The sequence below is a fragment of the Balearica regulorum genome, chromosome 9 (assembly GCF_011004875.1).
Source record: "Balearica regulorum gibbericeps isolate bBalReg1 chromosome 9, bBalReg1.pri, whole genome shotgun sequence".
Classification (NCBI taxonomy): domain Eukaryota; kingdom Metazoa; phylum Chordata; class Aves; order Gruiformes; family Gruidae; genus Balearica; species Balearica regulorum.
Genome location: NC_046192.1, coordinates 6,161,746 through 6,185,376, shown reverse-complemented (window position 1 = coordinate 6,185,376; position 23,631 = coordinate 6,161,746). Strand labels below are relative to the sequence as shown.

General features: G+C 37.5%; 1 protein-coding gene across 18 annotated transcripts in view; it reads left to right on the top strand.

Moving 5' to 3' along the window:
• The window catches only part of PER2 (period circadian regulator 2), a 51,528-nt gene that overhangs the window by 24,914 nt on the left and 2,983 nt on the right, over window positions 1-23,631 (top strand). For all 18 annotated transcript variants that reach the window (XM_075760950.1, XM_075760946.1, XM_075760954.1 and 15 more), the window contains 17 exons: window positions 288-489; window positions 2,037-2,088; window positions 3,162-3,304; window positions 3,649-3,727; window positions 9,954-10,060; window positions 10,674-10,827; window positions 11,243-11,351; window positions 11,765-11,896; window positions 13,420-13,516; window positions 14,251-14,407; window positions 14,490-14,617; window positions 15,568-15,741; window positions 15,992-16,252; window positions 17,654-18,501; window positions 20,468-20,654; window positions 21,163-21,355; window positions 23,008-23,158. In XM_075760950.1, coding sequence (XP_075617065.1) covers window positions 288-489; window positions 2,037-2,088; window positions 3,162-3,304; window positions 3,649-3,727; window positions 9,954-10,060; window positions 10,674-10,827; window positions 11,243-11,351; window positions 11,765-11,896; window positions 13,420-13,516; window positions 14,251-14,407; window positions 14,490-14,617; window positions 15,568-15,741; window positions 15,992-16,252; window positions 17,654-18,501; window positions 20,468-20,654; window positions 21,163-21,355; window positions 23,008-23,158 — 3,174 coding nt within the window. The remainder of the gene's footprint in view (window positions 1-287; window positions 490-2,036; window positions 2,089-3,161; window positions 3,305-3,648; window positions 3,728-9,953; window positions 10,061-10,673; window positions 10,828-11,242; window positions 11,352-11,764; window positions 11,897-13,419; window positions 13,517-14,250; window positions 14,408-14,489; window positions 14,618-15,567; window positions 15,742-15,991; window positions 16,253-17,653; window positions 18,502-20,467; window positions 20,655-21,162; window positions 21,356-23,007; window positions 23,159-23,631) is intronic.

The following is a 23,631-nucleotide window of genomic DNA, read 5'->3' as shown; positions in this document are numbered from 1 at the left end:
TCTGCATCATAAAATTTTAGGCCATGATATTTAGGGCTTGTAACCCATTAAGAGGCTAGTGTATTATTCTTATTGCATGGTTCAACAAATATACTGTCTGTGTCTACTTCATAAGCAGATTAATTTTATTTTATTGCTCCCTAAACAGATGTGGTATAATACTATTTCCTTAATTTTTGTTTTGAACTTGTTCATGCTTTTATGTCTGAAGTGTTTTTTCTAAGAAATACATACTGGATTGAAGAATGTTTTAAACTGTCTAAATAATCTGAGATTTTTGTTCTTAGGATATGTTTGCTGTAGCTGTTTCTTTGATAACTGGGAAAATTTTGTACATCTCTGATCAAGCTGCTTCTATTCTCCGCTGTAAGAGGGGTTATTTTAAAAATGCCAAATTTGTGGAGTTCTTGGCACCTCAGGATGTCAGTGTGTTCTATACTTCTACTACCCCATACAGATTACCATCATGGAATATTTGCAATAGAGCTGGTGAGTGGTGTCAACAGCAGATACTCTCTGACCTTCTTTGTCATGCAAATGCAAATACTGGAATTGATTTCTAATATTCTTCCATACTCTTTGAGGGTATAACACAGATGCATTATTAGAACATCTCTGAAAAATACTAGATGTATAACACACTCCTTATAAACTCAGCAAGGCTTGTCTATTGGCTTAAAGTCTTCTGAATGTCGTTGTTTCTCATGCCCCTTTCATCCAAATGATGAATGAAAACAAAGTAGGTATTTGTGCTGAAGAGTGGATTTGTTTTCCACTTTTACTAGCAATCAAATGACCACAGTTTTTCTTTAAAATTTCTTTTCTTCAGATACAAGGGGGATAATCTGCCTCCTTCCTTTTAAAATGGTTACGATTTGAATACTGGACACCTTGATTACAGTGTAGAAAGATGTACTTCAGGTACCATCACTGTGCATTCGCCAAGTGTAATCATATCTCTATTCTTTTAGCCTTAAAAAAAAAAAAATGTTGTTAGGCATGCTAATGATGAAGGATCAGATGTCTTAGGGCACTTGATATTTGTTCGTGGGAGGACTGTTTCGCTCGTGTAGCTACAGCTGTTAGGAATTGAGAAATAGCTGCCAACTGTTTTAACCAAACACTTGAAATTCAAGGTCTGCTTTAAATGTTTGAAATTAGAGTCCATTGTATACTAAGTCTATTAAGTCAGAGTGTGAATTGTGTTTAATCTGGAGAAACAATTAGCAATAAACATACACTAAGTAATGCATATGTAAAGCAAGTCAGAAGGGACCTTGTGAGATCTCTTGTCCAACCTCTGGCTCAAAAGAGGGTCAATGGTGAATTGTGACCATGTGATCCTGATTACAGATATTATTCAGTTATACAATTTTTAAAAGACATTTTCTGTAGCTTTATTATGTTTGTGTATAGCTTCAAATTTCAAAAATGCATTAAGTGGATAATGCACACCATCCCATATGTCAGCTGACACAGAGTATAATATCCAAAAGTATTGTGCACTGAGGCCTTTGTAAGACCAGAGCTTGCCTTGAAAATCAGTCTATGGCTACTGTAGAAAAGGAGGGAAATAGATTTAAGAGGTGAGAGGAAGTCTTCATGAAAAATACTCTTATTTTTGGAGGGAGGGCTGATGGGAAGTAGATTTGATGATCTAGCTGTCCTAGTGCCTGTCTGACACTTTTCCTAGACTTTGGGGTCCCAGATAATCAAATATTTTTGGTCAACACTATAATGTACAGTGGAAAAGCTGGTAAGAGTAAACAGCTCAAACTGGAGAACTGTTTAGATGTGGTTTGGTAAAAGGCTTAATAAGCCTTAATAAGCTGTGATTCACATGCCAGCCTTAGAATCTGAGTGGTATACAGATGTAGTTGCTTATGAAGTACATTGTTTAGCACATACATACAGAGACATAGGGTACATAAACTTTTTAAAGAATTCAGCCTTTATCATTTAAGGAAAAATTCTTCTTTTAAGAAGTTGCACATTTCTGTGAGATTATATTTATGAAATATGTTTCATATTTCTAGAGTCTTCCACCCAGGATTGCATGGAAGAGAAGTCTTTTTTCTGTCGCATCAGGTAAGGCAACAATATTATAAAGCTTAGCGTTATATTACAAAACCATGCATTACAGAAGTATTTGACTTTTATAAGGACCATATAGTATGTAAGTTTCTCTTCCATAATATGAACATAAGGCAAAACATATGCATGTCCTCTAGTTGATTAATTCCTAGAAGCTACAGAGAATACTGCAAAGTGATTTCAGGAAGTTGCATCTTAAAAGTTAATCAGTGTGAATATTGACATTTGCACCATAAAAGAAGCTGATACGGTATCTCCCACTGCTATGGAAAGTCTTCAGTTCATGTTAATTGAACTGGTCTGTTCAGCACCTGCTACAGATTCTCTTTTATTCTAGAAGACTAATGTCTAATCTTAAACTTACCTCAGGCGTCCCGTAGGGAAAGATACATGAGGGCAACTTGACTTGTCTCTTTTGCATTTACTAGATTACAGAGTTCCTTTTGGTTTTGCTCTTCTTCTCTCTTTTCCTGCCCCCACTCCCTTTAGTTGCTCTTAGTTAAGAATTGCTGGCAACTTATTCCTTGTTCTTTCTTGTGCAATTTGATTTCTTGCTGCTTGTTGCAGCACTTCCTAAAACAAAAACTGTGGATCCTATCACTTAGTTACTTCTGGAGTAAATAAATACTTGTCATTAAGGTACGAGTAAGCTTTGAACAAATTAGAGGCAATGCACTGCTCCAGAGTGATCTTCATAAAATACAACTATAAATTCATCCCTCTGACTATAATGTCAAGATTATTTGATCAACAGAATAACTTGATCTATCAAAGCAGGTGGGTTTTTCTTTTTCCATCAAACTTCCATTTAAAGTAATTTTTATTTCGGGCAGTAGAAAGGACAACATATTCTTTATTGCAGTTGGTATGCAAAAGATGCCATCAAAATTGGCTTCTCTTCTACTAAAAAAAAAAAAAAAAAAAAGAATTTGGAAAGTTAAGTTCTTGGGTGCTATTTTAGGAGCTATCATGCAGTCCTTGTGTCATGAGGAAATTGCAATAGATGAATTAAAAATTTGTTTAGTGTAAGATGAATATTGAAATAATTAACTCTGTTTAATTATTAGTGCAGGAAAGGAGCGTGAAAATGATATTTGCTATCACCCGTTTCGGATGACTCCTTACCTTATTAAAGTGCAAGATCCGGAAATAGCAGAGGACCAGCTTTGCTGTGTGTTGCTTGCAGAAAAAGTACATTCTGGTTACGAAGGTAATCCTTTGAATGCACAAAGACTGGTTTGATTTCCTGAGAGTAAAAACTGTTCTATGTTCTGCTATAGGAATTTCCATGCGGTGTAGCGCAAGTTAATTTCAGCCTAAGAAAGCCAACTGTATGAGTTACTATCAGTGTTCTCCAGTTTTATTGAAGTGAAAGATAATTGGTTCTGTTCTCTGCCATTGCTGAAAGGCTGTGAGCTAGCAAGCTGCTTTCCTATGTGCTTTTAGACAGACTTTTAGGCTTTACTCAGTATTTAATATGAACATGTAGCTTGAAGTATTTCATGTGTGGAAAAAAAAACCCCACTTGTTAATCTCCTCTTATTTTTCTCTCAGCACCCAGAATTCCACCTGACAAAAGAATTTTTACAACTACACACACGCCAACCTGTTTGTTCCAGGATGTAGATGAAAGGTAACTCACAAAAAATATTCTTTTTAAATTTACTAATAAGCAAGCTATCCAGTATCTTTACAAGTATTTTTAGGATTTAAGATGTCTGTGTGGAGTTAAAAAATTATGTGACTACTGAAGAGTGTTTAACCCAAGAAAAGTACATCCCCCAATTTTCACTATCATGAAAACAAATTACACTGTGGTATTTAAGTGGAAAACTATATGCCTGCTAACAACTTGTTCTTCCATTTTTCTTCTATCTGAGGCAGATCTGGACATAAATTCAATGAATGAAACCCATAGTCAGGAAAATTCCTGTGCTAACAATCATTACCTGCATGAGAATTTTTTTGGGTTTTTTTTTCTTTTAAGTTTGATCCAATTAATAACAAACAATGTGTTGCTCTCACTTTCTGCTGGCCCATGTACAATTAGAGGCGTGTCTTTTAAATGCACCATTGGATATTTAAAAATAAAAAAAAAAATTGTGTTCTCAGTTCAAACTACAGTCTTCATAGTTCTTGCTATTGTTGTCTGTGTACAAAATCTACTCAAATTCTATTGGCTGAAGACTTCACATTGCTTTGACGATCATAGAAGGTGATTAGAGTAAATATTCACATCTTCAGAGTAGAACCAAATATGCCGCCTGTGATCTTAAGGCATATGTAGAGGCTCAGGAACTAAGGTGTAAACAAAGCTTTCCTTTAGTTTTCTGGATTGCTTTTGCCTTGGGCCTTTCAAAGGATGTTTAGATGATGGAAATGTGAGTTCTAAGAAAAGAACGGAAGATACTCCTTCAGAGTTAGAGCATACTTGGCTGAGGAGGAGACGATAATCTCAACAAGCTTTTAAGGACAGGGATGCACTTTGGAATATTGTAGTGTTTTGAAGACTTGACAAGAGAATTTACTTGTTCCTGAGTTGAAAACACAGGCTATCTTTTCCTTCTCTCTTCTTCTTCCGTTGTTTTACTTGATATTTTCTTCATGATGGTTTCTGATGTGCTGTATGTGGGATTTTATTTTGATTTTTTTTTTCTCCTTAGTGAAAACTAAGTTGGCTGCAATAGTAGCATCTGACTGCTTAAAAACAAGAGGACGGGAGAATCCCAGAATACTAAAATTTTCTTTGTATGTCTAGGTGGGGAGTATGTCTATAGACAGAGTAACAGTATAATGGACAATTTTGGTTTTCTGTGGTATCTTTTGGGGAATCTTCTTGTTTCTGAAGAAATATGCTGTTCTTGGCAAAATCTTTAACTGCAGCAGAGGAGAGGGGGATTGGGGGAAAGGAGGTTATTGGGAAGTTTGGACTCAAGGTAAAATTACTGTTTGATTTTTGAGACAACTTAACTGCAGAGAGGTCAGGCACATTGGTATTACTGCAATTAAACAAGAATTGCCAAACATAGCTATTGGAGACTACTATAGAAGATGACAATGGCTAATCAGTGAGGATAAGTTTGGAGTTTAAGGTACAGCTATTTTTGGTCAACTTGTGCATACGTTGTGGCTTAGTATGAAGAGTTCCTGCAGGACAGAAAATAATGTAATGCTGACAAACTGTTTTTCCATGGTATGATTTATACAGTCTCTCTAAACAGCTTAAGTTGACAAAAGAACTACTTAGTCCAGCATAGTTCTGTCCTGTTTGTGGATTTTTCTCTCCCCCTCATTCCTGCACATACTCTAAGCCAACTGCAACTTTACAGGGTTGGTTTATCTTTTCATAATAGGCTAATGGCACAATGTTCCTTCCTCCATGCACCCCCAGCTCGTTTATTTCCAGTAGTCATGGAGTCGTAGAATGGTTTGGGTTGGAAGGCACCTTAAAGATCATCTAGCTCCAACCCCCCTGCTGCAGGCAGGGACACCCTCCACTAGACCAGGTTGCCCAAAGCCCCATGCAACCTGACCTTAAACACTTCCAGGGATGGGGCCTCCACAACCTCTCTGGGCAACCTGTGCCAGTGCCTCACCACTCTAACAGTGAAGAATTTCTTTCTAACATCTAATCTAAATCGACCCTCCTTCAGCTTAAACCCATTACCCCTTGTTCTGTCACTACACTCCCTCATAAACAGCCCCTCACCAGCTTTCCCGGAGGCCCCTTCAGGTACTGGTAAGCCGCAATGAGATCTCCCCGGAGCCGCCTTTTCTCCAGGCTGAACAGCCCCAACTCTCTCAGCCTGTCCTCACAGGAGAGGTGCTCCATCCCTCCAGTCAGCTTCGTGGCCCTCCTCTGGACTCGCTCCAACAGCTCCATGTCTCTCCTGTACTGGGGCCCCTAGAGCTGGACACAGTACTCCAGGTGGGGTCTCACAAGAGCCGAGTAGAGGGGCAGGATCAGCTCCCTCGACCTGCTGGTCACGCCTCTTTTCATGCAGCCCAGGACACGGTTGGCTTTCTGGGCTGCAAGCACACACTGCCGGCTCATGTTGAGCTTCTCATCAATCAGTACCCCCAAGTCCTTCTCCTCAGGGCTGCTTTCAATCCATTCCTCACCCAGCCTATAGTCGTGCTTGGGATTGTGCCGACCCACGTGCAGGACCTTGCACTTGGCCTTGTTAAACCTCATGAGGTTCGCACGGGCCCACCTCTCCAGCCTCTCAAGGTCCCTCTGGATGGCATCCCTTCCATCCAGCGTGTCGACCACACCACACAGCTTGGTATTGTTGGCAAACTTGCTGAGGGTGCACTCGATCCTGCTGTCTATGTCGCCGACAAAGATGTTGAACAGTGCCGGTCCCAGTACTGACCCCTGAGGAACACCACTCATCACTGTTCTCTACTTGGACATTGAGCTGTTGACCACAACTCTTTGAGTGCGACCATCCAGCCAATTCCTTATCCACCGCATGGTCCATCCATCGAATCCATGTCTCTCCAATTTAGAGACAAGGATGTCGTGCGGGACAGTGTCCAATGCCTTGCACAAGTCCAGGTAGATGGCGTCAGCTGCCCTTCCCTTATCCACTGATGCTGTAACCTCATCATAGAAGGCCACCAAGTTTGTCAGGCATGATTTTGCCCCTAGTGAAGCCGTGTTGGCTGTCACCAATCACCTCCTTATTTTTCATGTGCCTGAGCATAGTCTCCGAGAGGGTTTGCTCCATGATCTTGCCAGGCACGGAGGTGAGACTGACTGGCCTGTAGTTCCCTGGGTCTTCCTTTTTAGGCTTCTTAAAAATGGGGGTTATGTTCCCCCTCTTCCAGTCGGCGGGAACTTCGCCAGACTGCCAGGACTTCTCAAATATGATGGAGAGTGGTCTGGCCACTTCATCCGCCAGTTCCCTGCAGATGCAACTCATCAGGTCCCATGGACTTGTGCACCTCCAGGTTCCTTAGATATTCTCGAACTTAGATAGTCACTTAACAGAAATGGCAAGATTACTAAATGGAGAGCTTGGCCCTTATTCTTGGGTGGAGTGAGTACAGTAAATCCCTTCTCTATAGCTACTATGGAAGCTTTTTTCCTGTTAGTCTGGTGTTACCACTTATTCTCAAACACCTCACAGAGAGGGTTGATTACGTCTTGGTCTGATATTAGGACTTTGCTTCATTTATTTCTGTTCTTGTGGTCTGTGTGGTTGATTTTGCTTTTAATTATTTAACTCCTGAGAGCATTGGCAGCCAGATAAATGTTTACCCAAGATATGCATATGCACTTTATTACTCTTAAGCTCTCCAGGGTTAGGTGGAATACACAGAACAATAGATTATTAGAGAAAGTGGAGTCTAATATTTAAAAATATACAACTGAACACCTGCTGTTGAGTGAGAATTGTTTATAATATAATGCTGAAACTGTTGCCTGACTTGCATAAAATAAAGTTAATTCTGTAATCAGTGTGTGTTCATGAGTTAGAAGAATGCTTATTTGTCCTAACTCTGTAAGTGGATCTCTGCACAGAATATGTTAAGTAAGAATAAATATTTTTCTGAAATTAAATTGATCATTCCTGTATATGTGTTTCACATATTTGACACTTGATGTGTATGATGAGTGTAAGGAGTTCTATATAGCTCACAGTGGAGTGATCTTAGTAAATGAATTTAAAGCAGTTTCCTATTTAACTTGCAATAAGAATATAAAGAGACTTCTTATTCATGTTGTTTTGATGCTTTAAATGTCATTCTATAAAACACAAACTGAACTCGTTGCCTCTCCTAATTAGCCATTCTTATGCCATATGTGCATTTGCATCCATAAAATGAGTTTATTAACTTAAACTCTGAATTATTTTGAGTTATTCATTATGAGGAAGCATAATGATGTTGAGGCACTGCCTGTAGTAGATAGTAAATTAAGTATTCTCAAACACAGCATTATGCGATTGCGGAAGTGCTGGTTGGAAGGGACTGCTGGAGGTCTCTGTTCCATCCTTTTGCTTGAAATGAAACCATTGCCCAGTTCTAGGTTAGGTCAGCTGTGACCTTGTCTCAATAATGCCAGAAAACCTCCAAGGACAGAGGTGACACAATCTGTGTGGGAAACTGTTCCTGTGTTGCACTACTTGCTTTGTTAAAAAACTTTTCCTAACACCCAGCATAAGCTTTCCAGACTGCAGTCTGAGGCCATTGCCCATAGTTTTATTGTCTGGCACCACCAAGAAAATTTAACTCTATCTTTGTAACACCTCTGTCCAGTAGTTGTGGGAAGCTCCTGGATCATTCCTTAGCCTCCATTTCATCAGGACAGGCAAGCCAAGCTTGATCTCTACTCATTGGTCTTATATTCTAGATCACTGAGTCTTCCAGTGATCTACATGTCAGTATAAAAATGTGTAGCAGATGTAGAGTTTGCCAGCCTTTCATAAAGCAGGTGGCAAAGAACAGGAACAGTGCTGAACAAATTCGTGTTTTCTTCTACTTCTTACAATGTTATTTGAAATTCTAACTGAAGTAATTCAGAGTTTATTGGTATTTTAAAATCCTCTAGCAGCATAACTTTTCTTAAGTGCTTTGAACTTGGTAGCATTTTTAAATGTCAGTGTGTCAAAATGGTATGATTTGGTATGAGTTTCATGCCAGTTTCAGCTTTGTAAAGTTGTTGCTTCAGATCATCCACAAGTTTTTAAGACTTGTTATTTAACTAATTGGCTCAATAATAAGGCATTAATTGCTGTACTCATTTTTCCCTGAATATCTCAACCCCTTTGTGGGAAGGGTATGTTTGATATTTTGGGGAACTGATCTAGTTCCAGTGGGTTATTGGAAGAGCAATGTTGAAGGTGTTTGTCCCATAATGCTTTTGAGTTCCAACACAACACAGATCCTGTGTCTGTGGTGCGCTGCAGCTAAGTTCTTCGTTAAAGCTATTCAGATGCCAGAGTATCTTTCTGCTCCTGGGCATTTGTCAGTGAACGGAACTGGGGAAAGGTAGACAGCACTTAGAGTTTACAAGGTGACTTGTTGGCATCTGAGTATTACTGAGTAATATTGACTTAATGTTGTCTTGGTGATTTTTTTTTTTGGTTGGTGGTTTTTTTTTGTTTTTTTTTTTTTTCCCAAAGCATGTTTTTGGTGGTTAGCTTTCAGGGTAATGTGCAAACTGATGTTTGTGAACTTTCACTCTTTCTTCTTAATATGAATGCTTTAAGTGATCAATAAAAATTATTTCATCACATAAATTAGTCATTCACATTATTGGGAGTAGTAATTGATAATGTGCAGGACTTCAGTAACATTACTTTTAATTATCTATTTTAATTAAGAAACTTGCTTCCTTGCGGCTCTGTTATGAGTTGAACTCTTAACCGGCCTGTGAGAATTTTTTTTTTTGAGTCCTAGTCAACTACCCTGTTGCTAGTTCAGCTGTAGTAATTCTGTGATCCTTAGCCTTGGCTTGCAGCCCATAGATTGGGGCACTATTTACCTTCATGAGAGTTTTACAAGATTAAACTTCATTAATGCTCTTTTAAAATTAGGGTAAGTATTTATCTTCTAGAGCTAGGTAGCATAGAAAAGACAGAACTGCTGTAGCAGACTCCTTGATTTTGTCTGCTCATGTTGTTTGTAAAGTTACCAAAAAAATCTCCAACCACCCCACAAACAAAAACTCTTTTGTTTAAAGAGTACTACTGCTATTTCTCCAAATTTAAACTTAAAATTATTCATTCTCTTTATAGGAAAAAGAGCAAAAAAACCACCCCCACCTTAAAATGGAAACATTTTAAAGATTAAATATATGTTTATTCCACTTGATTTTTATTTTTATTTCTTTGTTTTTCTTTCTCCAGAGCAGTACCTCTTTTGGGATACCTACCTCAGGACTTAATAGGAACACCAGTCTTGGTGCATCTTCACCCAAATGACAGACCTTTAATGCTAGCAATTCACAAAAAAAGTATGTAATCTCTTACTGTGGCAGAAATACAATTTTTTCCCTAAAAGTTAAAAATAATGACTACAAGGACCTCAGCAAGTAGGAGGTGAAAATTAAGTGTGACTGAATTTTTATGCAAGCAAATACTGAATTCTTTACTGTACAACTCCATTCTTAATGGAAAGAGATGAAAACATGAAATCACTCAATTTCATGTTTTATATGAAGCATGTGTCTGCTGTAAACAAATTGACTGCAAATTAATATTTCATACATAAAGAAAATTTTCTTGAGAATGCAGTGATAGAAGTTGTCATACTTTAAATGATAATCTTTCTTATTTCACAGAGAAGAGGAGCCATTCTGGCAGTGTTAATTTGTTAAACTTTGAAAATGTAAAGCTGTTTCTTCAGTCATCTCTTGTGTTCTGAAGGTGATTTTCTTGACGTAATCCAGTAAATTATGAAGGTCTGCTTATTCTGGAAGCTCAGAATTTCTAAATGTACAGATGTATCTGGTATTTGTTCCTTCAAATATCATCTTCCTCCTTTACAATTCCATGTAAAATCCCAAATCATTAAGTGGAATTGTGCAAATATTAATCTGAAATTTGTTTTTGAATCATCCATTACAGTACTTCAGTATGGAGGACAGCCTTTTGACTATTCACCAATCAGGTTTTGCACCAGAAATGGAGATTATATAACCATGGACACTAGCTGGTCCAGTTTCATTAACCCTTGGAGTCGAAAAGTTTCCTTTATTATTGGAAGACACAAAGTTAGGACGTAAGTCAATAAACTGTTGGGACTTTAAGATATTTTTTTTAAAATTTATTTTTCTTTTCCCTCCCCTCGGGTTTACAGAGTGATCCTTAAGAAAGACATAAGGGATTTTAGGGCAGGGGGGATCACACACATACAAATTGCTTCCTTTTCAAATTTGAGGTTGTGATGTAGTAACTGCTTTAAAAAAGAAATTGAAGTCCTTCAAATTCTGCCACTGCTTTCAATGCTTCAGAAGAGGGAAGTCATGCTCAAAGTGAGTAAGGGTGTCGATTTTATCAGATTCAAAGGTTGTAGATGCAATAGAATAAGCATCAGATTCTGTTTACTCTATATAGATAGTAAATTGAAGTTGTAGTCTTCCTGTGATTGAAGTACTTGCATTTGTAATGAGCTGGGATATGTTTGGTTTATGCAGGGGTCCCTTAAATGAAGATGTCTTTGCCGCTCCCAACTATACAGAGGATAGAATCCTTCATCCCAGTGTTCAGGAAATCACTGAGCAAATATATCGGCTATTATTGCAGGTACGGAATGTGCTTTAATGTTACCCTTTTCATTTCACACTGAGAAAGGACATTTATCTTTGTATGACGTTTTGTTTAGCGGTCTACTACTGTACTGGAATTTCTGGCTACAGTCCTGGAAATTACTTAATTCACGATTACCAGACAAGACTTACTGAAGTATGTTAAAGCTGCAGTTGGTATTTTAAGGATTTCATGCAGCTATGGAGTCCTCAGAAAAAAAAAAACACCAACCAACCAAAACCCCACAAAAAACAAACCCAAAAAAACCCAAACCTAAAATAAATTCTTTTTTCCTCACATGGAATTACTGGTAACAATTTCAGTTTTGTTTCAAGCTGGTATGCTGAGGTGTGTGTGTACACACACATATATGTACACATATACATATTTTTTGTTATTGTTGTTAACAGCCCGTACACAACAGTGGATCCAGTGGCTATGGAAGTCTAGGTAGCAATGGCTCTCATGAGCACTTAATGAGCGTGGCATCCTCCAGCGACAGCACAGGAAATAACAATGAAGACACTCATAAGGATAAACCAGTAGGTTTGGTTTTTCTTATTCAAATATGTGGCACAAAAGAAACTAGTGAATGTGGGATTTTTTTTTAATTTTAGCATAAATTAGGGATGGAAGAAAATATAAGGAAAAGGTGATCTTTCCTTTTTGTTTAACATGGAAAAAAACTTTCTTTCTGGGGGAATAAACATTTATGGGATAGATAAAGTCTCAGGGTACTGAAGCGGTTATAGGCATGAAAGTTGGTGTGTGTAAAGAATTTAAACCTGTACAGTGTATTAACTTATTCTAATGCCCATTATATGTTATATGCTGTGTTTATGGGGAAAACCAGATGGATATTTGAAAGCAGTTTCTTTTGGGAGGAGAAAGCCTGTAATTACTGTTTTCCCAAATGAAACTAAGAAGATAAAATGCAATAATAACTGCATAACCAAGTGATAGCTTGACCTTGATCACTTCTTATGTTGCAAAAATACACTATATAAGATTGAATTAAATAAATGGAATGGAATAAAATTTAAAATTTTTTGAGCTTAAAACTTAACTTTATTGTAGATTGGGCCACTGCTACATCTAGCTGATAGCAAGATGTAATTTTTTTGTTTCCATTAGTCTGAACAAAACAGCAGCATTACATTTGTGCCTGTGCTTAACAGAATTATTCCACAGGCAAAGTAAATCAGATGGACAGTAATGTACTGAATGTGGATGCAGTCAAAGGAACTGCACCTTTTAACATCTCTAGTCATGTTGGCTTTCCTGTCATTCTTCCCAAATTTGTTGTAGCTCATTGAGTTGCATTTAATTCTGAAAGCCAAAATTTTCCTTTATTTAATTATATTGCTTATAGGCTAATTCTCCCAAATCTGATTTCTGCTTCTGTGATCAGTCATGGCAGACTACTGCTATTGGCAAGGTGGTCACTTTCCTGGCTTTCAGTCCTTAAACACTAGTGGCTTAAGCACACTCTGGATGTTTTTGTTTAACAGATAACTTACTACATTTCAGAGCTATGCAGAAAAGTAATGTTTAAGGAGATCTTGGTTTTGAGGGGAATAGATACCTATCTTTCAGTATTTCCAGATAGTGAAGACTGTTATAATATAGTTCTATAACATCTTGTCAGTGCTTGGTTAAACTTCTAGCACAAAAAGTTCTCAGTCTTAGCAGCACTAATTTGTTTCCTGAGTGATGCTGTTTCATGTTGTTTGGGGTTTTTTTTGAACTCTTGTTTGTAATATATCTTTATATTTTCCTATCCAAGTCATTCAACCATATTAAACAAAATACAGAGTAATTGTGTACAAAAGCCATACTATAAATTTCTTCTGTTTCCAATTCCCAAAATTCTGCTGCTGCACAGTAAAATTCTAATCAGGATTTCTCCCTTGATCAGACTAATTGTAAGATAGGCATTAACTAAGGTTTGATTTAGTCTACTGAGGAATCACTATGCATGTTGATTTAGTCTACTGAGGAATCACTATGCATGATGTTTTATGTCAGAATTTTTTAATAACTCTTTTTAATGACCTGCTTTCAGGAGGTTTGTCAAGATGCCCGTAAGGTCAAAAATAAAGGACAGCATATTTTCACTGACAATAAAGCAAAACTGGGATGTAAGAGAGAGCCTCTTGGAGGTAAGACATTATCAAGTTAGTTAAGTATTAGTCTATTGTGTTGGTGCCTCATACAATATGACAGTAAGATTTGTTTCTAGTTTAGTTCTAATCAATGCATAAAGACAACATTTTTATAAATTAAAATTATTTTATCCTGTGTCTCACCACTGGGTTCAGAAAAATACTGTGTTCAGCTATGTCTGAATTGATAATAGTATAACACACAGCTAGAGCATGTCTTAAAGCTGTTGTTTTGAAGTACCTTAATTGTAATTCATGTTTTCATACAAGTCAAGTGTCATCTTTTCTGTTGGGTGGAGGAAAATGTTATGGATGTTGTCTTTCCTGTTCGCATTGTAACTCCAGGAATTTTTAAGTTGATAAATGAAAAATCTTACATTCTGCATACATTAATAGGTTATTATTCTAATACTTATAACTTATGGGCACTAGAGTCGTCCTCATAGTGTGTTTCAACTCTAACGATATCTATTCTCTTATAGCCATAATATCTATTCCCTTTGGAATATGCATCAACTTAACTAAACTTTACACCTCCAAGAATCCATAGGAACAGGAAGATATTTACACAACGTTCATCTATTAAAGCGCAAACTTCTTACATGCTTTGCAGTGGTTAACTTGTGACCTGTTAAGAAATATGTATAAACAAGAACTTTTACTGTTGCTTTTAGGGGAATTCGCAAGGATTTAATGCCGTAATTGCATAATAGCAGTACTTCTTTTCACAGAAAAACAAAATGGTCCTGGTGGTCAGGTGAAAGATGCAGTGGGAAAGGACACTGCAGTAACAGCTGTTCCTAAAAATGTGACTACTGAAGAGTTGGCTTGGAAAGAACAGCCTGTGTATTCTTATCAACAGATTAGCTGTTTGGACAGTGTCATCAGGTAAGCAACCAGGGTGTAAATTACTCTTAACATCTAGACTTAAGATTTGCATATCTAATATTGTTAAATCATTGTATGTTAGGTACTTGGAGAGTTGTAACGTGCCTGGTACAGCAAAAAGAAAATGTGAACCTTCATCGAGTGTTGCATCACTGAATTCTGGAGTTCATGAACAAAAACCAGCTGATAACGCTATACAGCCCTTGGGAGGTATCTCTACATCATAGCTTTTTCTTGATTGAAAAGACTAAATGCTGATTCAACCTTGTCATGATATGAGGCTGAAGGGGAAGTGTCTAGTGGAGTTTCTCAGAAATTGGTCTTGGGAATGATCTCATCTGTATTTGCTTTTGAGCTTCAAAAAAGTTCTAATGCAGCTTTTAGAATCAAATTGGAAGGTATCAGTATATATAGGAACAAAGTGTCCTGTAGAAGGAATTGAAATGCCTTGAGAACTGGAGAGGAGGAAATGGTAAAACTAGAATCATGCAATTAGGAACACAATTTCTACTGTCATTTGGAGTTTATGCAGTTCTAGCTGATGGGAGAAGATGTGTGTTGACTAGCTCTTTGGTGCACCGATCACTGAGAACAATGAAGTCACCAGCATACTCTAGTCGGGAAAAAGGCAAACTTAAGGTCTTAAATATGTGTTATGCCAAGTATTCCTGCTGGAGAAGGAATGTTTTAATGCTGTTTCATGAGGCACTGGTATGACCTCTGCTGGATTATTGTGTACAGTTTTCAAGTGAGAGAATTTAAATAGGTGGATGCTCAGAGCAAAGCTGTTAAGATAACCAGCTAATGACAGAGATTAGTGTAAAACAATTTGGGAGCTGGGCTGGTCTTAATCTCAGGCTGGAAGAGGCTAGAAATGTTTTCCAAAATTTTGCCATGAAAGAACGGTGAAGACCAGTAAAGAACAAAAAGTTCTGAATTGAAAAGATTTGGTTTGGCTGTATGTGAAAGTAGAGGATTGGATTTGGTTGCTCAGAAGTTATTCTATTCCTAAAACGTTGGTAGAATGCGTAAAGTAAATGTTTGGTTTGTGTTTTGTCAAGCACAGTTTAGCATCTCCTCTGCTGTTTTACAACCTTAGCAGCATATAACTTGTGTTTGCTCTTATGCTGAATAAACAGCAACTTTATTTCTTTTAATAGATCCTGCTGTGTTGAAGGCATCTGGTAAATCAAATGGTCCCCCGGTGGTTGGTGCTCACTTAACATCTTTGGCTTTACCTGGCAAGCCTGAAAGCGTTGTCTCTCTCACAAGTCAGTGCAGCTACAGTAGCACCATTGTTCATGTTGGAGACAAAAAAACACAACCTGAACTAGGTATGATTTTGCTAATAAATTTTCTCTAAAATGGTGATTGCTAGCAAGTTTAAATTTCAGATGTGTAAACAGCTAGTATCTGCTTGTGACTTGCATTTCCATAGGAACATTTTAGCTGTAAGAATGTAATAAATAGGGGCAGAATTTGTATCTTAAACTTACAGTAAAATTATTACAGAATTGTAATAGCTTAAAAATGCATATATAGAGCTGCTTCATCCTGATTTATTTTTTCCTCCTATTTCTGTAGAAATGATAGAAGATGGTCCAAGTGGAGCAGAACTCCTAGATGGCCAACTTCTTGCCCCTCCATCCAGCTCTGCGCATGTAAATCAAGAAAAGGAGCCATTTAAAAAACTGGGTCTTACAAAGGAAGTCCTTGCAGTGCATACACAAAAAGAGGAACAGAGCTTTTTGAATAAGTTTAAAGAAATCAAGAGATTTAATATTTTTCAGTCCCACTGCAATTACTATTTACAAGATAAACCAAAAGGACGGCCTGGTGAACGTGGTATGGCAATAGTTTTCACAATAAAACTTGTATTTATATAGAAAGTAAATCCAGTTGAGAGGGCACTTCCATTTTTAGCTGTATTGTGGGGCCACTGTGAATAGTGACAGTTGCATGCCATTTTTAAAGTCCACAGAAAAATTATTTCTGATAAGTCTTGCTTGAAGATTGAGAGTGGAATATAGCTTTTAATGTAATAATGAACATTTTAGTAACAAATGTTTTGATTTTTATCTGTTCACTATACTACTACTGTCACGTATCTACTTTCAAGGGACAAAACCCATGCTCTAGCATGTTTGTTTTACTGTATGCTTGTATTCCCTTGCTTTTCTTTTCCTTCTGTCTTTCCATCTGTCTTTTTTCAGATTTGTGGTTTTGTTTTGTTTTCAGCCCCTCTACTTTACATCCAGTTCTCCCCATTCTGCTATTGTGTAATCAGTGAAGCAATCTGTTTCACTGCTTTTAAGTTAATAATGTGATCGGTGGAATGGAAATGGCACAGACTAGCCGTAATAGCGAGATTATTTTTTTTTTGTTTATTAGGACTAGGAACTCCAAATGCATTTTCAGAAGTGCTTGATTCTGATCTGACTTTGTTCCCATTTCAGTCTTGACTTGACTTGAAACAGAAGTCAGACACGGCTAAGCATTTCTTGCAGATTCTTATCTTTCATTTTTTATTTAAATAGCTATGCAGATCCTTGATGTAGGAAACCTGTTCTGGAACCCTTTAGTCCCCTTGCACTCTTTATGCTCTATAAACTTTCAGCCTATCTAAATAAGCTTTAGACAAACAAAAAGTTTGAACAGATTTTAGTGCCAGAAGATACTTTATGGATTTCCTCATGTCTGTAATCAGATGAACAGACAGCCTTCACCTAGGGGAGGTGCTTGGTGCAGACTTCTCCTAAAATAAGCTTGCAAGGGTAGCATGCTTTTTTTTCTCCCCTCAGGACATTCTCTTCTTTATGTGTATTTTCTCTCCTGCTTTTTTTTGGTCACCTTTTCAGTTATGGACCTGCATGACCTTAACTCTCTGGAAATGCTTTCAGTCATATCCCATACTGCTTTCATTGTAATTGCTGGAATAATTAGAAGTTTGCCCCTCTGGGAGCCACTGTTTGGCAGCTTTGTGATGTTTGGGTGACACACATCTGAGCCTAAATTGATCCATTGCTGCCCTCTTTTCTTCCATGGTGTGTCAGCATGGTTTTCATTGCCCAGTTAGCTCAGCTCTTGTGCTAGAGGTAAAAGTGAACCTGACTCCTTTCATTTGCATAAGCTAAGTCCAGAGCTGTGGTTTTGAGCAACTTATAGGGAAGACAAAGTGGAAGGGCTCCATCAGATTGCAAGTAGGATCCTTCCTGATGTGGTGGGGGTTTTTTGTGTGTTTTGCAGGTGGCCGTGGACAAAGAAATGGCACTTCTGGAATGGATCAGCCTTGGAAGAAAAGTGGAAAGAACAGGAAATCAAAGCGCATTAAACCACAGGAGTCTTCAGACAGTACAACTTCTGGAACTAAATTCCCCCATCGGTTCCCTCTTCAAGGTTTAAATGCTACTGCTTGGTCACCATCAGAGACTTCACAAGCAAGCTATTCAGCGATGTCTTTTCCCACTGTTATGCCTGCATATCCACTTCCTGTTTTTCCAGCAGGAGGGACTGTGCCACCAGCTCCTGAGACTTCACTCTCTGGTTTTAATCAGTTGCCAGACTCTGGAAATACTTGCCCTATGCAACCATCCCAGTTCTCTGCACCCCTCATGACACCTGTCGTAGCTCTTGTGCTCCCCAACTATGTCTACCCAGAGATGAACAATAACTTGCCTCAAACGCTTTACCACAGCCAACCCAACTTTCCTGCCCATTCCACTTTCTCTTCACAGACAGTATTTCCGTCACAGCCACCATTCGCTACACCCAGCCCTTTCCCACAACAGGCGTTTTTTCCAACGCAGCCATTCCATTATAATCCACCAGCAGAGAGTGAAAAGGTTGCTGTCACAGAGCCACGAAATGAGCCATCCCGTTCCTGCACTCCACAGTCAGTGGGTCCTCAAGACCAGGCTTCACCACCTCTGTTCCAGTCAAGGTGCAGTTCTCCTTTGAATCTTCTGCAGTTAGAAGAAACCTCAAAAACTGCTGAAAGTGGAGCTCCTGCGGGTTTACACGGAGCTTTAAGTGAGGAAGGAGCCATAGGCAAAATCATGACAACTGATAACTGTAGCGGAAAGGGATCCTTGCCAGTAAGTATGCTGATGGGTTTTAGGTTTTTTCTAAAGTTTTCACATTGGTGAACATATCTGAAGTTGTTAATATGCAGAGATGCCTAAAATGTTTTGGGTTTTCCCCCCTTCTCCCTGTTTTCCTGTCTCTGCCACATTGTTTTCAGTCATTTCACTTGTGGGATCTATTTTTTAATGATAGATGGTAATCGGTCAATATAATGCCAGGAGGTGGACTGACAATTGTACTCAGTAAATTCAAACTTCAGCAGACTGAATAAAGCATGAAATCCAATAATTAGAATAGTCACACTTTTAAAAATTAAAGCTACCTTGTTGTTCTTCTAAAGTTACACTAGGAAGCTTGGAAATACATCATGAAACAGTTTTGTTCAACTTTTTTTTTTAAGTATGAATATGCATAAGCCTATTGTGAAAAGCACTGAAACAGATTTAAAATAATAGGAGCGCTTTATTTTTAGCAAAAAGTTTTGGGCTAGTGAATTTGTGTGGAGGGGAGAAACAATCTATAAGTGGTCTGAAAGAAGCTGATTTATTTGGTGCACTAAAACTATGCTAATCTGTTTGGTAACTTCAGGGGTTTTTATTTCCTGATGCATTCCACTTTCGACAAATCAGTTTAACAAATAACGTTACAGAAAGTTCAGATGGAATAATATGTCTGTAAAGGTTTCTATGACAGAAAGATGTAGACTAATATTAGTGTTTTCTAAAGGCCCGATAGAGCATCTTTGTAAATGCAAAGTGCGCGATGGGATGGAGTTGCAACCTAAACCTTTTAGACTGGCTCCTTTCTCCCTCCTGCTTTTCTTGTTCTGTGGTTTTTAACTGGTCTTTGCATCTAATGGTGCAGTTACAAAGTAGAACTTGGGTGCACTGCTGATAAAAAGAAAGCAGGCAATGGAAGAGGTGGCTTTTAATTTTAGGCATGTCTGAGAACAAATACATTTGGTTTTCATTTAAAAAAAAATCTGTATCATACTAGCTGTGTAAATGCCACTTACAGAGAAATTTTCAGGGATTTATGCATCCAGGGCCTTATTTGGACAAATGTATTCTGTGCACTACATAACATCTCTGCAATGTTATCTCTGACTTGTGCTGTGGTATAACAGTGCATCTTACAGCATGCTCTGAGATGCCTCTGCTGTATTAAAAGAAGGTTGATAACAAAACTTAATAGTAACAATTTTGCTGGAAAATTCTTTTCAATTTCTTCAAGCTGTTAGTTCCTATTCTTTGGAAACCTGCAAAATGTAACTTTCAGTAATTTCCTTATCACTTCCTGGACAATGAGGGCAATATGGGCATTTGTTCAGGAGTGTGTTAAGGATAAAGCTAATTCTTTCCATTATTACGTATTTTGCTAAGTTTTGTCAACCTTAATTTCAAATAGTCAGTCTTCAAACTGACTTGCAGTGAGGTTTTGCTTATGTTAGAAATCAACATAGTTAATGCTTTTTCCCTTAAAAACATACAAATAAATTATTGTGCCTTGGAAGCTTGCATATGGGAACACCTTTCTTCTCATCATGCATTGAGAGTAGTAACAGTGATGGACTGTTGATGCAAATCTTTGACGTACATTGTAGTAGGAGCAATTGCTAGTATGTCTTAGATGGCTTGGGTAATTCTGACTTGTCCAGGACAGTAGCGGCTGTCAAAGCTGAATAGCAAATGCCCTCCTTACTTCCTCACTAAGCTATGTTTATTTTTCTTAACAGAAATTGGATTGAAATCTCAATCTTACTGAAGGACCACTTCTCTGCCTATCAGTTCATTATTCCTCAGCTGGTCTCTGCATATGGCATATGTTATTGGTGGTTGTCTGTCTTTGAATAACTGTGTAAACATATTAGAATATAAAGTGAAATGCATTAATGCTAAATGTAAATGATTAGTAATGAAATAGCCTTGGTTTTGGTTTTTTATTTTATTTTTTTCCCCTTCCCCTTCTTATCACTAGGCTGAATCTCCAATGGATGCTCAAAATAGCGATGCACTCTCCATGTCTAGTGTCCTGCTTGACATTTTACTTCAAGAAGATGCGTGTTCAGGCACTGGCTCAGCTTCTTCAGGGAGTGGTGTATCTGCAGCTGCTGAGTCTCTGGGGTCTGGATCCAATGGCTGTGGCATGTCAGGGAGCAGAACAGGTAACACTGGCAGCGAGTACTCTCTTAGTTTAGAGTTGGAGCGTGAGGTATTGCAAACACCACTTGAACATCAAGTGTTTTATGTAAAAATCTCTATTGTCTTTAATCCTCATTGCATAGTTTATTCTTGATTTATTTTTTTATTACACAACATGAAAGTTTTTTCTATTTATTGATTTACAGTATAGAACCTTTTTTTAAGTGTGTGTAAAATAGACATTAAGTTGCTATGTAGGTATGACAGATACGGTTCTCCTTCATGTTTCATTTCAGAGTCTTTAAGCTAATTATTCTGTTGAAATTTAATGTAGACTTAGCTTGTGAATTTGAGTTTTAAAAATATTAATGCAGTTACTTAGGGGTGGAAGTTCCCTCTGTTTAAAAAATGAAATAAAATAGTGACTGTATTTATGCTTTCAGTTTTTTTTAATCTTGCCTATTTTCAAAAGTATTCACATAATCTATGTATTTGACAATTTATAATGAAACTTTAAATTTCTTTTTAAAGGTAGTAGTGAAACTAGTCATACCAGCAAATACTTTGGGAGTATTGATTCCTCAGAAAATCATCATAAAACCAAAATGAAGGCAGAAATGGAAGAAAGTGAGCACTTCATTAAATATGTCCTTCAGGATCCTATATGGCTTTTAATGGCAAACACAGATGACACTGTTATGATGACTTACCAGATACCTTCACGGTAATTCAAATGTCATAGTCCTTCATGAATTTTATATATGTTGGGGGGAGCAGGATCTACAGAAGGAAAGATATATATGAATATCTGTCTCAATAGAAGTAAATTGGTTTTAATGTTTAGCTCGGTGTCAAGACGAATTCTTGCTTCCTTTACATCTTTTGTATATTACACAAGAAGTTCTCAAAAAGTAAAAATTATTTGATGAGGCATACCTGGATTTTTAGATCAATTACCTGAGTTGAAATTAACTGTGTATATTTTTTTTTAAGCTGTTTTACAGTTAGTGATTTGTAACTACTTGCCTGGAAACCCTTGTAGTCTGATTAATAGATCCTGGCGAGTATGCTTAGATCTAAAGATGGTTTGTAGCATGGAAAATCTTTACTCCCTGGCTGTTGTCTTTGAGATGCCACATTCAATGGTACGCTGCTTTCTCTGCCCTGTGAGTTATCTCCTGGATTGTTAACTTCCACATGTTCATTCTTCTCAATAAATTCCCATTCAAATAGGACAAGGAAGTAGAAGGTAAAAATAATAAGGTTTCTAATAGAAAAAACTTAAAAAAAAATAAATAAATTCCTGCTTCAATAGCAAAGAGTAGATGTAGGGGGAGAGGGGGTGACAAGTCTCCGGACTTTTTTTTTTAATCTTCTTGTTTATATTTCTTGGGAGCAGTGAGTGATATTTTGAAAGGAATAAGAAGTCTCAGTAAAGACAAGCCTTCTGAAAGGGAAGGAAAACAAGCTTTCAAAATACAGAAGCACAGGGATGATGGGGGGCAGAAATAGAGAACATATCATAAAAACCTTAGAATTTTTCCCTATAATTAAAAATACCCTGGCATTTCTCAGTTTTTGTAGCCTGAAGGGTTGACAACTATAGATGGGAATTCCAGTAGACTGTAAGAGTAGCAAAGCCTGCCAAAGAGAACATAGTATAAAACAGGATATTGTGGTAAGAAGAGTTAAGCTCACTGTCAGAACGTGATGCTCAAGAAGAGAAGTGTAAAGCCAACCTGTTCTTAGGTATGCTGTCAGGAACAGAAATAGTACTGGGTTTCTTGGAACTTGCTTTCTATTGTCATCTTTTATAGAGGTATGCAGCCTGTAAATGTTTGATGTGGTGTGGGTTTTTAAAGTTTCTGAATCAAGATGGGGCATTGCGGGGGAGGGAGAGAATGGCTGCTGAAATAGAGCAGTGTTTTCTAAATCTCTCCCTCTCAGTCTAGAAGTTTAATCCATTCTTGATGACCTTCTTAAACATATCTTATTCTGCTTTATTATCTCATGTGCATCTAGTGTCTGTTCTGGGTTGTCCTCCCAGTGAAGGAACTCAGAACTTACTGCAGCAGCAGAGGGAAACTGGAGCTCTTGATGGTTTCACTGGTGGTGCTGCCTGAATAGCTCTAAGAAAACTGTTTTCACTGATGGGATTTGAAAAGACAATGAGCCAGCAAAGATGCATTAAATTTGTCTGCAAATGCAGAAAGCTGCTGAAATAACCACACTTAATTTTCTTCCAATATAAGATTTGTAAGCTTAACATTCCAGAAAAAAAATAGTCTTTAAAAATGTTATTTGACTGTGTAACCTTATATAGGCATAAATCCCAGAAACGGTTGAAGCTCAATTTCTAAATAAATTTTATTTTAGAGATTTGGAAACAGTTTTAAAAGAAGATAAGCAGAAGTTAAAGCAAATGCAGAAACTACAGCCAAAATTTACAGAAGAACAAAAAAGAGAGCTTATTGAAGTTCATCCATGGATCCAGCAAGGTGGACTGCCAAAAACTGTTGCTAATTCTGTAAGTTTAAATGAGTTACTTTTGCATGTACAACAGTGCTTAAATTATTAGCTGCCTATGTTAGATTCTTCCATTCCTGTTGCTATGAAAGCTGGGTCAATTACGTAGGGGAAAAAAATTAATTCAAACTTCTATGCAGTGGTTTCTAGCTTGATTTAATTTACTGTAAGTCATCTTTCCGATGGGAAAGTCAAAGTAGCAGTGAATACAGTATAAGAAATTTTCTTCCTATTTCTAAATTTCTGTGTATCTGTTTGAAATCATTTATCAACAGAGCCAGAAACTTCACTACATAAAAAATTTTTATTTTGTGCGCAGAAACTTATGCCCATTGCTTTCTAGAAAGTACAAAATTAATGGGAGTACACTGTTCCTTTTTTCTGTCAGAATTCTTATGTGGGATCATGTCTTGCCTTGATTCTATAAGTGGATTAATGGCTTGAAAAGCAAAGAAGAAAGTAAAACAAAGCATC